This window comes from Haemaphysalis longicornis, unplaced genomic scaffold (genome assembly GCF_048455015.1).
Source record: "Haemaphysalis longicornis isolate Haplotype H1 unplaced genomic scaffold, Haemaphysalis longicornis Haplotype H1 scaffold_6, whole genome shotgun sequence".
Lineage (NCBI taxonomy): Eukaryota > Metazoa > Arthropoda > Arachnida > Ixodida > Ixodidae > Haemaphysalis > Haemaphysalis longicornis.
In genome coordinates, this window is record NW_027526407.1 from 15,100,594 (window position 1) to 15,117,027 (window position 16,434).

Sequence of the window (16,434 nt, forward strand, 5' to 3'; positions counted from 1 at the left end):
ACAGGAGTGCCTGTCCCGCATTTTCTTCGCATTTTCTAGGCATTTTCTTCGGTTTGTTAACGACCGGGCCGTCGCCGCAGGGCCCGCGCTTACGTGCGTGCGCTCACTTGGGTGCGCTGGGAAATTCGTCGGTATTTTAAACTGCGGACACGAAAAATTACGATTCGCTAAACAGCTCCACTCTTAAAACACTGTGTCACCGCGCAGCACAAAACAATGGTCAATAGTCTGTAGTTGATTGCACAAGTGGACAGGGCATTGCGCATTGATAACCTGTATGCTACTTGAGACCCACCCTTTCTTTCAGATCAAAGTTTTCTATCTCATTTTAAGGACTTATGGCGGGTTAACTGAATATTCCTAGAATAAAAGTTGGGCAGCAAGGTTCCATAACGCACCCACCATAGCTGTCCCCCAGCAACAGTGCTGTTTCGGCTGTGACTGCAAGTTCGTCCTGCAGGAATAGTGCTCACCGTCCTTTTGTTTTAAATTTTAGGCTAAAAACTTTGGTTGGTATTCATTCCTTATTACTTAATACACTTTCTGTAACAGAATCACCTCCATCTCCACCACATATCCCCTACTAACTACCCACTTAACTGCCCCCAATGCGATGAGCTTAACACCACAGCTCATCTCGTCTGGACGTGCCCCACCAACCCTCCACCACCCAGATCCCCTACCCTTGAGCAGTGGGAGTGTGCGTTGCAGAGCTGCCAGCTCGAAGACCAGGAGGCCCTGATCTCTCGGGCGAGGATGGCAGCCGCGGCTCGCGGCCTACCGGAATAGGATGGCCGCCCACAGCTCCTAACTCGTTTTCTCCCCTACCCCGTCCCTGTTGTTTCAATAAACGTTTTCTCTCTCTCTCTCTCTCTCTCCTATTATGACGTCAAGTGAGCCTATATTTTGTACTAGCCGCGCTTGTGGCACACGATTATGCAGTTTGCAACTCCGCGAAACGAATGGCCCAAGCATCGTGAACAAACTACGGATCTCATTAGCGATTTTATTGAGTTGTATGGGCTTGATTGACCTTACTATGTTTATTACGGTTTAGGAACTAACAGCACACAGCCGGATTCATTGCTGCAGGAACGTTGTCGGGGCACCGTTTTTGCTCGCCCCGATTGGTTCCCACCGACCTTTCAGCCGATGTGAATTATCGGCGTCTTGCAGACTTTCGATCGGCCGACGTGTTCGTGTAGCCGTCGCGTGACAAGGCGGTCTGCCAACTCCGAAGTCTGCGTCGTCGTCGTGTCGTCGTCGTGTCGGCCTATCCAACGCACCTTCATGAGAAGCGTGACAGTAGAGCAAAGACGATAAATGTAGACAAACACGATATCATTACGCGTGCTGCAGAAAGCCCTAATTAACCAAAGTGTCCGCCGTGACCAATCGACGCTGAGTAGACGACGCTTGTCTTCGCCGGAAGTTAGAGAAAACTCTGTCCATTTGCAAGATTTCCGCTTTGTGAAGCACATGGGAGAATTGATTCCGTACATGCAGGAACACGGCGGAGCCCCAAAACACGCCGGGAAGGGTGGGAACGCTGCAAAAAACTCGGAAACGAAAGCGTCAGCAGTCTGCTGCATGTAAAGCTGTTACACTTGACACAGAGCCCATTGGCCACCCAACCTAACGATTGTGCTAGTTCATTTAGTTTGGTGAAAAAGCTTTTCAGGACCCCTCGAAGTGTGCGCATCGAAAACTCTGTTGTTGTGTGGTGGTTCGAGATATTTCTGAACAAGAAATGTACGCAGGGTATCGCTGATCTTCTCATAGCGAATATTTGTTTCTTGTTTGTTGTTGGGAGTAGTCTCGAACGTGTGTTGATAAGGCCAGATAATCGCAGGCGCCCGGTGCAGAAGTTCGTGGCGCGGCTATGCACTAACGAGATGCCTGTAATTCCAGCGTGACCAGGAATACAACTCAGTGACGTCGTGGAGGCGAAGTGTTGCTTAGACTTCGCGTAGATCTTCCTGTAGTTCTTCACGAGTCCTACCCAGGCTGCGTAGGGGCAGTGCCGCATTCAATGTGGTGTGGCGGCGGATGTTACTGGTCACACCACATGCTCAGTTCTGCCGATGTTTTAGCAGTTTCTGTATTTAGCTCATACAGTGGCCCTCTATTAAGTACAGTGCACGCCTCTCGCATGCTTGTTCGCACTGCTCTGGAGTTGCCTTTAAATTTTATTTGTTTTTTCCTCATGTTAAAAATCAGCTGCTCACATTTTTCCTCCCCTCGACCTTAATTGGTTTTTTTGGCGGGAAGTAAATATCTTCTTGAAAGTCAGAGGGCAATGTTCTCTCCTTGAACTTTTTTTTACAGGACTCAAACTTTAGCAGAGCAGCGTGTGTGAATACAAAGATGTACCTAGTGCGCACTGGGACTGGTACACCACTTGTCCAAGAACGTTGAACGTCCAGGACGCTTTTCTAGGCTTAACAACACTCGTCTAAACTCTTGGTCCTAAAAATCTTGATGACGGCTCTGTGACCCGTAACAGTGCCTGTTTGACAAAAAGAGGCCAGGAATAGCTAAGGGAGTACAATTCACGCAATCCTCCTGCGCTGCTCCGTTCCTAATAGCCAAGTGCGACGCAACTGCGGTATGCCAGGATTCATGCCTCTACAGCTTAGGCGCATAAAATATTTATTGTAGCTTTTCGATTGAAGAACGATAGCTCCGAGCTTACGCGCGCATTCGGCAAACCGTCTCTCAAAAACCAAACTGGACATATAAACCACTCAAACTATCTGTGGCTAACAGGAAGAAGCCTGTTCAATAGCTTCGGGCTTCCTACAACAGAAGTACTGTCACATTTTGGATGTTCGTTTACAGCATTTTCCAAGTGGTACGTTATACCGTGTAACGTCAACGAATTATCCGCTTTTTCCTGTTGTATTTGCGCTTTAGTGTTTCATGTTTTCCAAAAACATGCTAATTAGGAGTTTATAATATTATCATTTCCAAGTTTTGTGCTTTACTTGAAATCAGCCTTTTTTTTGCGATATTATACCATCCACGGACGCCAATTTCGTGGACACGGGCCGCAATACTGGCACAGACTGGTTATATTGCTAGTAATAACGGCACATGTTAGATTCGAGGCCACGAAGGCCGCTGTTGTGGTTGAGACGAAAAGCAAAAGTGCCCGAGTGTTGGAGATTTCGGTGCACGTTAAAGATCCCCAGGTGGTCAAAATAAATACGGAGCCCACCATAACGGCGCGCCTCATCGCCTTAGTATCGTAGGGGCATTGCAACCTACAATAAATCAATTAGTCTATATACATTTTTTTGTCCGAGTGATTTATTCGGAGAAAAAGACATTCTCGAAAATTTACTATTTTGTAGATACGATTTTGAATTAACATGTGAAATTGCGTGGCCTTTATCAGAACAACGCTATTTCCTACGTATGTGCCAATAAGCATTTCTTGATACTTTCTAAAGACAGCTTTATGATATTGATTTATGGCTCATCGTAGTGAAAGAACAAGTGGGTTTTGCAACTATATCAATCGTTTGACGAGGCGCATAGGCTTAGCGATGGGAGAACTGTGCACGAGATAACGTGGAGCTGAACTACTGCGATTTGTTGCATGCACCGCGAATGATGAAAACAAATTCACACTGACGGAAATCTGAACGTCACTGTCCTTATTTTGATTTTTTCAGTGTAATTTTTGCTTGATAGAAACCACCAAGAACACGTTCTTTCAAATGACACCTAATGGTATTACCAGCTGGCAGCTCAAGTTGCACGCTTTTATTTCTTTTAAACTATATACTAAGACGCCGGTCAAAGTCATTTAGATAAAGGCCGCTATAAACCTTAAGCGTGTGGTTCATGTCTCAATTCCATCATAAAAAGACTTTCCTTCTCTTCTGCAGGTGCAGGTAACTTGTTAAAATGTTGGAAATACTCCTGCTAATTTGCACATCCCTATCACTTGGCGTTCTTCCTGGCGAAAGTTGTGAGTTGTGTCTTGTTTGTGCAAACGTACTAGAAAAACTAACACTGAACAATGCTGTATCGTTTGGACCTACGACAGTATTGTTTGTGCTTCAGATACATGCAGTGGTTCTTTTTTGCAAGAAAGCTGCATGGTATTCTATACCAAATGTTGGTGTTCTATGCTTCGAAAATATATGAACTGGACCTCTCAGTCAGCCGTTATTGAGCATATTGTTTGTCTATAGGTTTATAAGGTTTCGTCAGGTAGGGTTAAATCAACCATGATCTCGAAAAAAGAAAAGAAGAGCACCCGGGTACTAGTTTCGCATAGTTAAGCCGAAAAGGCATTTTAGTAGCAAGAAATAATTCCAGCCGGCACTCATACTGCATTTAACTTCTATATTTGGCTGAAGGAATAATTGCGGACCTTTGATGTAGCGTTCAACAAGTAGAGAAGATGGATTAAAAGTACGGTGGCAGTATTATGCAAAAACACTCGGTTACTCTCAGCCTAGTTTGATGAACTGGACGTGTATACCCACAAAAGTTGCATAGAAACCGTTGCTTGCCTGAATGAGTGCGGGGGTTTAACGCGCCTACGCTACACAGGCGATAAGGCACGTCGTAGTTCAAGGCTTCGGAATAATTCGGACCACCTGAGGATCAATAAAATGCGCCGAAGTCACGAACACATGGGCGTTGTTATTTTCCCCTTCATCAGTAAAGCAACTGCCACGGCCTGGAGTCGAACCCGCAGCCTTGTCTTCACCTGCCTTAGGCAATAAGGCAACACGGTGGGTGCAGAGGAACTGTTGAACCCGGTAGTGAGAAAATGTGTCAGAAACAAAATTTTCAAATAAATTTTTCACAGCACATTTCCGACATTGACGTGGCGGAGGTGTATTTTGCTTCACACAGTGTTGCGGCAATCTGATTCCTAAACAGTCTTTATTTATGTTGTGGGCTAACATGTAAACATGGGTCAAATATGATCCGTCTTACCCTCATTTCTTAAGTCTTCGTATTTCAAACGTGTAGGGGAATTTTGCATGAGCTCTTGTTCCCCTACACCTGATATAGTTGGTGCGATCAAAGTTACGGCGAATTTCCTAATGAGGGTTGACTGGATGAAATAAAGTACCTGAGATGCTAGCAACACCTTATCTCTAAGCCACGGAATATAAAGCGGGTTAGGTGTAGGGAGAGAAAGGTTCCACCTTTTGTTGTAGTGCGTGAGTTAGCAAATAGAGAATTGGTGGTTGAAGGCGGAATAAGAGTCCCGCCGGTTTTTTTATTGTCCGCTCACTTTGGGACAATACGCCTAGTTAAGTATGCCTTTGAATTAATGGGCCGGAACGTACCTAAGAGGTGTCACAAACAGTCCGTAAGCTGCTTGTTCTCTTTTGTTTCTTGTTACCAACTGTTCACACGTATGTAGTATTCAGAGAGAGGCTGAATAACTTTAGTGAAGGCCAGCGATGATAGCCGAATCGTCAGGCTGGCTTGCGGCGATAGACGAGAGAAGACAAACAAAAAGAGAAAACAATGTGAAAACGACAAGATGTCATTTGATGCCCCGAAAATATTCAATCACAAGACTCTGACCAGTTCTGTGCTCTGAAGAAACTCCAAAAAAGCTTTGATTGCACGTGCAGCCTGACTGGGGCTCGACCAAGGACCTAAAACAGCCCTCAGCTCATGTCCCACACCAAGCTGCTTGTACAAAGATAATATGAGTTTCGGTCTGTGCACGGCATTCAGTTAACCCACACTAATTATTCACGTTATGACTGTCCGTATTGAATATTGGTTCCATTAGACATTTCAGGCAACATTATAAAATAAAAAGTAAAAATTTCTTACTAATGCAAGCATTCATAGACTTTCCACGCTTTATAGCTGATATCGGCTACCAAGATGGTTACTATATCATATTGATTTTATCCGTTGCTATAAAAAAGGACAAAACTATGACGTGCCAGTCTCAGAGACGACTCTGGAATGTGACAAGAAGTGATTTGGCGTATTTATTACGCTTTTCCTAGTTTTCGTTCTTGCAGTCATGTTACTCAAACAAACAGAAACAATTTTTAGTTTTAATTTACGAACTACAAGCACAAAGAATTGAAATACTTTTAATGATACTACCATAGGAGGCACGTATGCGGGGCTGTGGTGCTTGAGCCCGCTCCAGTGTTTCCCAGGGGCAGAAGAACTGACATATTATAGGAGTTACCTAGATCTTTTCACTTAAAATGTTACTGCACCTCGAGGCTTACTGCGTCATTGTTCGCACAGAAGTGCATGGCTTTGAAATTATACTTTGCATTTATTCCTTCAAACCCTGACATTGTGACATTGGAGGACAAATGCGCTAGAAGCGCGCGCCGGTTTCTCCAGTAATACTTTGGCTTTTTTGTTTAATTTTCAGTGGGAACGCCACCTAACATCAACACATTTCATTGCGCACCAGGAATAGCTCTAATATATTTATAAGAGAAGGGCGTCGCGTGCTAACAATCACTCTCTACTGTTAGAAGTAGCATAACCCCATGCAATAAACGTGTTCTGTATGTTCACCTTTTGTAAAATCGCCTTGTGAATTTTTTCCACTGAAAAAAATGTGTAGGCTTCAGTTACTCCGCAGGTAGAGTTGCGACTGATCGAATAAACGTGGGCGTTGGGGGTTTCAGTATGGATATCTTTTTTAGTAGGCAGTGCTAACAACTCATGAAAAAGCTCTTGTAATGTTTTGCAACATTTTTGAAATAGAGACATCATCACTTGCATACAGAGGTAATAAATATATACAATTTATGCAGCAGCGCAAATGAGACCACGCCAGGTTCACTAGAAATTAATATCACTGGCCGTGATGTGCAGCAGCATTTGCACTGGGGTTCAGTGCAGAAAAAGGCGTAGTGTTGTTCGAAAGGGAAATGTTAAACTTACAATAGAAAATTTGTGGACAGCTATAATAAGACGAAATAGTTTTATGGGGCCCATGGACACGGAAGCATTTGTTTGCTAATTGCAAACAAAGATGAACGCATCAGACTAAATCACCGCGGACATGCACAAGCAAAAAGATACCGTTAGACCAAAGAAACAACGTCAAAGTCATACAAATGGACGGAAATAGGACCGAAGACAGGCAGGCGGAGTGAGGCGTTTAGTGCGAGTTCTGAAGCAAATGGAACTGGTGTGTTTTAAATAATATTTTGTTTAGCTTAATGTGATCGGCTCCGCGTTGAGTTAGAAACTAATACGACCATTTTTTGTAGATGCGACACAAGAGAACAGCTCATATATGTTTGCAGATATAACACTGCCCGAAGTAGCGTTTAAGTTTTCTTCTCTCTTTTTTGTTTCTGTCTTTTTATTAGCGTTTTGGGAACAAACTAATAATCTCTCGCAAAAAGCCCGAAGCTACGTGCGGAATCGAAACAAGCCTTTTCAGATAGTTGGTCAGCTACCAAATTTTCCCGTATTTCAATGTGTATAGGAATTCCTTCATAGATATTACCTTGGTTGCGCCGTGAGCAGACAGACTAAAAAACGCAGACCTCGCACAATACAAAGTCGTCGTAAGGCACGGGTGGTCCGCCAGGATAATGGTATCCGAATAAGGGCGCTTCCAATAGGGTTTGGAACCCCTGCCATCTTTCACCAAATTCTCGTTTAAAAAGATGTGTGTTGTGCTCACTATTTCCGAGGATTTCGCAGATTTGCCGAAGTAAGAAATTGTTGTTAACGCAAGCGGCAGGTGCGTTTACTGCTTCGACAGCTGGTTTTGAGTCGGTAAAGACCACCTATTTAGAGGTAAAGCCGCATCAGTGATAACGTTTACTGCGTCAATGTACAGATTCATTAGATGTGGTTTCGCATTCCAAAGAGACCGGCCCACAAACTCTAAGATGCACCCTGTTTTATTCCGAAATACAAACAAGCAGAAGTCGGAGCTCCTCATCACAAATCCTCATTCCCATGGCTCCCTTGCTGATGTTGCCGAAGACGTCTTGGGTACCAATACAATTACGGCCGTCGCCAGAAGGAAATTAAAGTCAACCTAACGAAGATCCCACCCATGGCCACAATAGTGGTTATTGTTAGCTGATCTGAAATGTGTATAGAATGAATCTTCGCAATGCCAACGATACGGTGTGTGAACGCTTGACACGTAGATAAATTATGTGACGACGATCCGCTGCTGTATCCGATGTTGTACATATGGACAGGGTCGGCATAATATTTATGCGGATAAATAATAGGAATCGGAATTGGTGACAGTGCATATACAGGTGTTTTTTAGTCTTGGGGATTTCCGCGTCGATGCTAAAGGAGAGAACAATTTGTCAAGCCAACTGACCGCTTTGATGTCATCTACACACCAGACACACCGCCATGATATTCAATTCCATGGCCTCATAAAGCTTAGGCGCTAAATAGGGGTGAAGGGGAACTAAAGGGTGCGTCACGTTCAGCACCTCGAGGGGCGGATAATAGCAGCGCACCTACTGCTCTGCAAAGTTGTTTACAGTTGAATGCCTTTCTTCCGCGAGAATGATTTTTTCCAACGGTGGCGGCGGCGGGGGAGGGGGGTCGCAGGAGGGAGAGCGGAGCAGGGGCCGAGTTCTATGGCCTAAATTGCTCGCAGCCTTTGCTTTCGACGACGTGACCATAAATAAACAACATAAAAAATGAACAAGTTTGTGATACAAGTTTAAGCATTTCGATATATAATTCGATGAAAAACCGCAGCTGTGAGTGGCGAGGTTGCGTAATCGTTTACTGCACATATTACCCTGAGTTTCAAATAATCGATACGTCCGTGCCATGTCAGCCACTTCTGAATGCATATACCACGCAACGACATTTTCTCAAGGGATCTGCTGACCGCGTGTGTCGAGCCGTAACCCAGGTAGCTCGTGTTGTGTGATAGCAAGAAGACCTATTTTGGCTTATCAGGTGTCAATTCCTCGGGCGCGCAGGAACGCTTCCAGGCTGCCTAACCCGTGTTCGAGAGCAGTTAGAGTCGACAATTGATAAGCGCAGGTGTAGCAAAAGCAGACATATTCGGCACACCTGGTCATCTGCAGCTGCACTGAAAGGAATAATGCCAACATCGCTATGACAATTTAAAAAAAAACAGTGAATCTAGCAAAAATTTTGAGGAACGCCTTGTCCAACAGCATAAAACTGTTGACTATTTCTCGGCTAGTGCTCATGTACACTTTTATGTTCTATAGGAAACCTTTGATCGAGTACAAATATTTTTCGGAATGTCTATTTCGACATCGCTGCCGAGAATATGAAAACAGATTGCTGTATCGAATGCTGGACTAATACCCAATAGAGCAGCTATTGTGTTTTTTAGGTGTGCTGTTTGAAATGCACGTCATTAGGTCTAGGGTGCTGTCCATATTGTATGGTGTCGTCTTAGTCCTGATGTGATTGGTGAAACAGCACCAAATAATTTCCAGACACCATTTTTATGCATCGGATGTGAGCGTTTTGCGTATCTTGTTGATCAAAGTATAACCGTAATGTCTGGCCGTAATAAGTCGATCGCACGTGATGATTTGTCTGGGTTGAGGGGTGCGGCGGTAATGTCACACCACCCGATGTCATACGGGATTGCCCGAAAATTTCTTTCCGAAATTGACAGTGAGGAACGGTGGGAGACGCCCTGCTCCCGCTCGGACCCAGAACTACCGGTCGGTCTAGGGGCCAGGGCAGCCGAGATCGCTTATCAGTTCACGCTGACAGCCATCTACTCGAGCTAACCCGCAAAATCGCGTTCAAGATACGTTATCTCTGAAATTTCCTGCAATGAAGTTTATTATCTTTCTCGCTGTCTTTCGCTTTAGGATAAGAACACTTTTTGATAAATTCCTGTGTTTGGGGATCTCCCCAGCATTGCATTTGTAAATAAATTAACGTGTCAGATTAACGGCCATGGGGGCACTAAGATTGCAAAGATGAGCTTAGGTCACTGGGCCTAGTGGAGCGGCAGTAACTGATTGAGTTCTTCGGAGTGAGCCTTGGAGCTAAGCTAATGAGAATACGACATAAAATGTTCGTCATGACCCAATGTTGTGAAGTGAAAATGCGCACTTATACGTATGCAATCATAAAATAAATATGACTGTTTGCAAACAGTTATTCCTATGCGTGATGTGCTTGTGTGGGTGAAGCCTGAAAAAAGCGGGACCATTAACCTCGTAATGTTAGTCGCGTGCCACCTGTAAAACTGAAATTACACAGTCCTCAAGGTTTGTGGCCAAACCTAAAGTGCTGGCTGAGCACTATTAATAAAGTTTTATGGAAATATAAAGTTGTGAGTAAGGCGCTTTGTATATTTGTTTTTATTTCGTGCACCCGCCGCTTCGCGTTATGGTGACTATGTATTTACGGCTTGTAAAAATACCCACTACCTTTTGCGCTGCGTTCTTCACGTGAACATAACAATCAAGAAACTTTAGCACCTTCCCCTCAGAGCTTAAGGGCTGCTCATCGAACAATTTATACATAAAATGTATCTTCATGATCTTGCAATTGTCCTTGTTTCATTGTTAAAAGTACATTCTTTCGTTCTGCATTTTCTGTTTTATGCCCATTTTTCATTAGGTCAACAATTGTTAGAATAAATAAGCAAATAAAATGTCGTAAAAGAAGCCTCACCCGCAGTCATCACGACGCATGTCTGCCTTCAGCACCTCCAATTTTACTTGACTGGAAATTCCGCAAACTCGGCATCCTTTCAAATGAATCTTTGTAGGGTTCCTAACACACCTTCAGTATTGCTGCCGCACACTCAGAAATGCTTGCGGTTTTTGGTTCCAGGTCACGAATTGCGGGCAAAAATTACTGTTTGAAGACATGCCATGAGTTAGTGATAAAATAGGAAGCAAAATTGTGTAACCGGTAGTCCGCTCATTTATGTCGCGGAAAAGCACGTCGGAATTGAAAGCGGGATGCACGCCGGTGGGTCTGCAAGCGGTTTGGCGACTCGTAGGACATCTTACGATGTCAAATAAGTGTGGGATGTGTGGCAAAAAATATTGTACATGCTAAAATGCTTTTACCGAATCATTTCTCTGAGTGATTGTTTATTGTACATATATTCTTGTTTAAAATAGTGCAGAATAAGGAAGAAGTTGTGTTTCCGGAACTCTTCAATGCTCGGGACGAGTCTGGAACGAAAACATTAAAAATCAATGACGAAGTGACCCTCCAGCTTAAAAAAAGCACCGTTCTACATGACGAGTTCTTTTTAGAAACTCATCGCGACGGTGTCCCACTAGTAACATATGTAAGTAATAATTATTTGCTTCGTTTGATGCACAGTATTTCTACAAACGAGAGTGCAGTAGTTATCACGAATGTGCAAATGGGTTTATTAAAACAAATCTACGACTTTAGTTTTCAGGCGTCTTTGTTGACATAGCAAAAAAAGAAATTCACGTAGACTATCTTATTACTAATTTTTGAAGCAACAAAATGAAGGGAAATGAAGAAAAATAACGACCTAAAATCATCTGCACCCTTGTGTTCATAACAAACATTGCAAAGGAAGGGTTAGAATGTATGATGCAGCAATACTGCAGCATACGTCTCAATAATACTTCGGGGAAGGTTGCGAGTGCGAATTATTGTGCTTATTCGTAAGGTAAAACCACAATGTAATGATTTGTATACTTGTGGAAGGGAAGGGCCAGACGTGTACACAAGGCTCTCGGATTCGCCTTTGAACTGCGTGGGGCAAAAAAAAAATAGGCGTCTTCCAAAAATCTATGCCAGTTCTCGCGGTGAATGTGAAGATAGTTTGAGAACTGTAGAAATTGCTGTGGTGGCTACAAGTTGAAAGCCGTAGGGTGAGGCTGTGTCAGCGATAAGCACTGTCGAGGCTAGGTTTGGGACGGATAATGAAATCATTAGTGCGCATTTATTCATCCGGCATTTGGTTAATTCGCTATATTTACGTTACCTCTGAGGGGTGTGTGATGGTACATACTGCACGGTGTTCTACAGCGGGTTCTGCAGCGAATGTAAAGAGTACAGAATATGACCATGGGTGCTGCTGAGTTTTTACGCTCTGCACGAAGCTAACGAAGTTTCAGGTAAGCACCAGCCTTGGTGCTTTGATGTTGGCTGGGCTAGCTTCCGCCTTGGAGCTGAGAAGCAAGGGGCATACGGGGCTTTCACAGACAATAGTCTTTCTTGGGCTGCTCGAAGGAGAAAATTTTGGTCTCTCTGTATGTCTGTGTGCCGGCCTGCCTGTAACTAAGGCGACTCAGCCACCCGGCCAAAGTGAAACATATTCTGCACAATAGATTTAAATACCTAAAGCAAAATCTAAACGTCTAAGCAAGGTGGCAAGGTCCACACTTCTCAACATTGTTGAACAAAAACAAAACATTGCGTAAATATCAGACAGAAATCGACACATCAGTGCTATTTCCAATGTTCGTTTATAACAAATTTATAGATGTTGATTCAAATGAAAGACTGCATCTACTGCCTAGAAAAATTTGGGCGGCCGCTTTCTGTCACCCGAGCCACTCTAGCTTCTAGCGGAATTTTAACAAATCAAACAGAAACAGTTACGAGAGGTTCCACTAGTTAGGTTCCACGTTCCGATTGGAACACACGAGGGGTAGGGCAATATAGGTCTATAAACGTTGAAGTAGGGCTCCTCAATTCACGGGCGTCTTCAGCGTACGGCAGCGCTGCCATCCAGGCACCCGGCCTGTAGCAGTGGAACTCAGTAAATTTAAATTGGCGTGAGCAAACCTTTAGTGTGTTTACTTTGAAGCAGCGTCACGGGCGAGGAATAACATTAAATGTGAGCGGGAAAGCAAAGGAAGGCATTCACTTGGCAAGTGTTGACGAACGGCTCTCGTCTTTCGAAGAAGTTTTCAACAAAAGGAACAGATAAGCGGCCAATTTTTTTACACGGAACACTCGTCCTACCCCAGCACGCAGATAGTCATTTGATTAGGATGTTTAACACGGCGACACTACATAGGCGATGAGGAGCACCACAGTCGAGGGCTCTGGATTAATTTTGACCAACTGGGGATCTTTAACGTGCGCCAAAATCTTGAACACATGGGCGTTTTTCCTTTTCGCCCCCTCAGCATCCGAAAAGTGGCCGCCATGGCCGGGAATCGAACCCGCGCCCTTAGCAAGCAGATAGTGTTTGATGAGTGGGCACCGTGCCTGGGAAACGTCTGGCAAGTGAAAATCAGCCACCTCTTCATCGCTCGCTTTGTAGTGATTCATCAGGTGATCCTTTGGTTTAGCAGGCTGATACAAAACTTCATTCTAAAATGAACGTACAGCTCTCGCGCCAGAAATTATAGATTCGGGATCCTTGCTGACTGATTGGTCGAATAAGTTGAAAAAAAAAATTGCTCCCACATCTGCATTGCAAACACCGCCGAAATTTCTTACTTGGTTTATAGAGAAAGGGAAATGGGGCCAACAGTGCTCTTTGTTGCGACGGCCAATTCCAATTTACTGCGAACATAGCTGTGCACTGGCATAACCTCCCAATTTCCGCGTATTTGTCCTATCACCACCGACGCGTGTATGCCTTGGATGTGACTGTAAACACGGGCTCCCGTGGCCTCATGTACCCATAAGGTTTCAAGGCAGTGTTTTGTAGCATGGATATTTCCCATTGGCTGCCCGGCGACATGTGTTGTGAGCTTCACAGCGCGTAAAAGGACCAGGCACAAGAAGAGGGACAACAAACTGGCGCTGACAAGATAAGAGGAACAAGGTGTAGTTCCTCTTCTTGTGGTGTCTGGTTCATTTTCGCGCTGTGAAGCTCATGGATTACCAACTAGCATGTACCCTCAGACATGTGGCACAGAACGTGGATATGCGGTAGCCTCCAAATCTCTTGCGCTCTGGGGAAGGCAAGGACATAGATACACAATGGTTTGCGCTTAGGGCGAAAATTCTGCCTTGTATAACTATGTCAATCGGCACCCGCAGCTTGAGATGCAATGAGTCTGACCTGACTACACCCGCCCTTCCCTTGAAGTTTAGAGTTACGAAAGGTTAAGCCCTTAATAGGCATAAGAACAACGATTTCCAGGTCCGGTTATTATAGTTCGAAAACAAGAAATACAAGACGAATATAAAGTAGACAAACGTATGCTTGGCGATACCCTGATTGAGAATGCATACTTTAGGAATCAACATAATACTAGCCAAAATTCAGGAGTAACTTAGTGGCAGCATATAAAGAGAAGTCGCGGTTACAAATTCTCACGTGATTAGAGAGCAGGGGTTTGTCCTGGTGTCGTTTTTGTAAAAAATTCGGTTTTTATTTTACCCACATTTTCAGGAAGGTTTTATTCTGGGGATAATTTTCGGCGAGATTTGAGGCAACCGTGTTGCCTAAGCAATTTTTTACAAAGAAAATGGCGTGTTCGTTAAGGTCGCAAAAAAAATGACACGGGCGCTTTTTTCACAAAGCGGACACTGTGTGTAATTCTACTACCGGAAAGACCCAGTCAAATGGAGCTGCCTTTGTTGTTGTTCAAGCCCTGAGCTGTCGCTCACGTCGGTGGAGACTACGAATTCAGTCCTTCGTGCTAATTTTTCGGGCAAATATCTTACCGCGATTTAAAAAGTAGCTTTATAATCCCTCGTGCGGTTATCAGTTCTCCGCATTATGGTTCCAGTAGTATCCGCCGCCCCATCGCTCACGCACAAGCAAATACACACTGCGATACACACACTCAAGATAACTACAGGTACACATTATCTGAAACTAGTGTTGTATGTCAGCTATACAAATACTTGGGAGTATTTGTGTTTATGCATGGTAAAACGAAGCAAATCTACTGAAAACCATCGAATTTGAAAAAAAAGGCCCTAAAAATAAAACAAAAATGAGTATATCAGGCCTACAAGTTGCTCGACCCTTATATACGCCACGAATATTAGCCCGAAACGGATGAACAAATCCCGTGTAGTGTTTATTATTATAATTTATGGGAGGTGGGCGAAAATCCGGGATGTTTGATGATGTGAGCGTGCCAGTGAATGTCAGTTGTGAGATTAGCGCCATGTAAGATATATTGTCATTATAACTATAAACCTTCTAATTTTTCTCCGTATAGCCCGATGTTGAAAAGTTTGAAGAGGACCTGTATCATGACGAAACTAGATTGGCCTCGGTTTTTGTGACAGAAGAAAATGGCTTCGTAAAAGTGGTACGTATTTGTTAATTTACGCACACTCGGAAAACGTGTCTCTAACGGTCCCTTCCGGAACCTACAGGTGCTGAACTTACAGTGAACTAATACTTTTACCAGCGTTTTCGGCCTAAGCCCTCTTTCAAAGTGTAGAAGTGATAGTAGTTAGCAATTGAAGCAAAAACTTCGTTAAATCAAGCTGAAAGCTACAGAAGCGATTCAATTTTATACCCTATAGAAATATTCCCGACGCCGTTTTCCACCTCGTGCGTAGTTACGTCAATTGCCACCAAATTGTTGTGTGCTTTTGATTTAATATACAGGATGAATAAAGTTAAGTCGACAGGTTTTGTTTGTTCAAAATTAGTCGCTCAGATATACGTGAAGACCACCTCTACAATGAAGTTATGCGCCCTGGGGGACACAAAATTAGGTGATAAATATTGATGTCGGTGGCTCACTTAACTAAAATTGATAATTACCTTTTTAGTGGCTGCGGTAGGCAGGCATGTTTGTATTGAAAAGTTAGACGCAATCGTGTTTCTACGCCGTTTCATTTCACAGAATTCTTCCAGCGCATCCGTACTCCGAGATACCGAGCATCGAAGTTTAGTTGCCATTCGCATGATTACGCATACAAGACAGTGAGAACCGGCGCAAATCTGCTCCCCTTTTTGGCGTGCCTGACGGATACGGTGTTTAGTTTATCAACAGGGTAGAGCCATAAGAAAAACTGATAACAGAAACCCTTTCTGTCTTGGCTGGCATTTTCGCAATCTGCAGTACTCGGAACCGCTATTGAAACACACAACAAAAGGGAGGAACTTAGCACCGGTTCTCGCTGTCTTGTATGCGTAATCATGCGAACGGCCATTAAACTTCGCAGCTCGATATCTGGGAGTACGGATGCGCTAGAAGAATTCTGTGAAATGACAGTGCGTACAAACACGATTGCGTCTATCTTTTCAATTCAAACATGCCGGCCTATTGCCGCTGCTAAAAAGTAATTATTCAATTTTAGTTAATTAAGCCCCGGTTATCAATATTTATCACCTAATTTTACGTCCCCCTAAGCGCATAACTTCACTGTAGAGCTGGTCTTCGCGTATATCTAAGCACCTAATTTAAAAAAAAAACATGTGGACTTATTTTTTATAACCCTGTATGGAAACAATACAGTGTAGAGATCGGTAGCAGTTATAACTAGTACCGATTTATTAAGAATGTTTTGCGCTGAGCAAGTCGCAGCGGCTGT

The 16,434-nt window shown here is 43.8% G+C and overlaps 1 protein-coding gene across 1 annotated transcript in view; it reads left to right on the forward strand.

The window, feature by feature from the left end:
* Positions 1–3,908: 3,908 nt before the first annotated feature.
* The window catches only part of LOC144142915 (venom metalloproteinase antarease-like TtrivMP_A), a 65,211-nt gene continuing 52,685 nt past the window's right edge, over positions 3,909–16,434 (forward strand). The window contains exons 1-3 of the mRNA XM_077674753.1: positions 3,909–3,979; positions 11,103–11,275; positions 15,105–15,197. Of these exons, the coding sequence (XP_077530879.1) occupies positions 3,916–3,979; positions 11,103–11,275; positions 15,105–15,197 (330 nt within the window). The 5' untranslated portion in view covers positions 3,909–3,915. The remainder of the gene's footprint in view (positions 3,980–11,102; positions 11,276–15,104; positions 15,198–16,434) is intronic.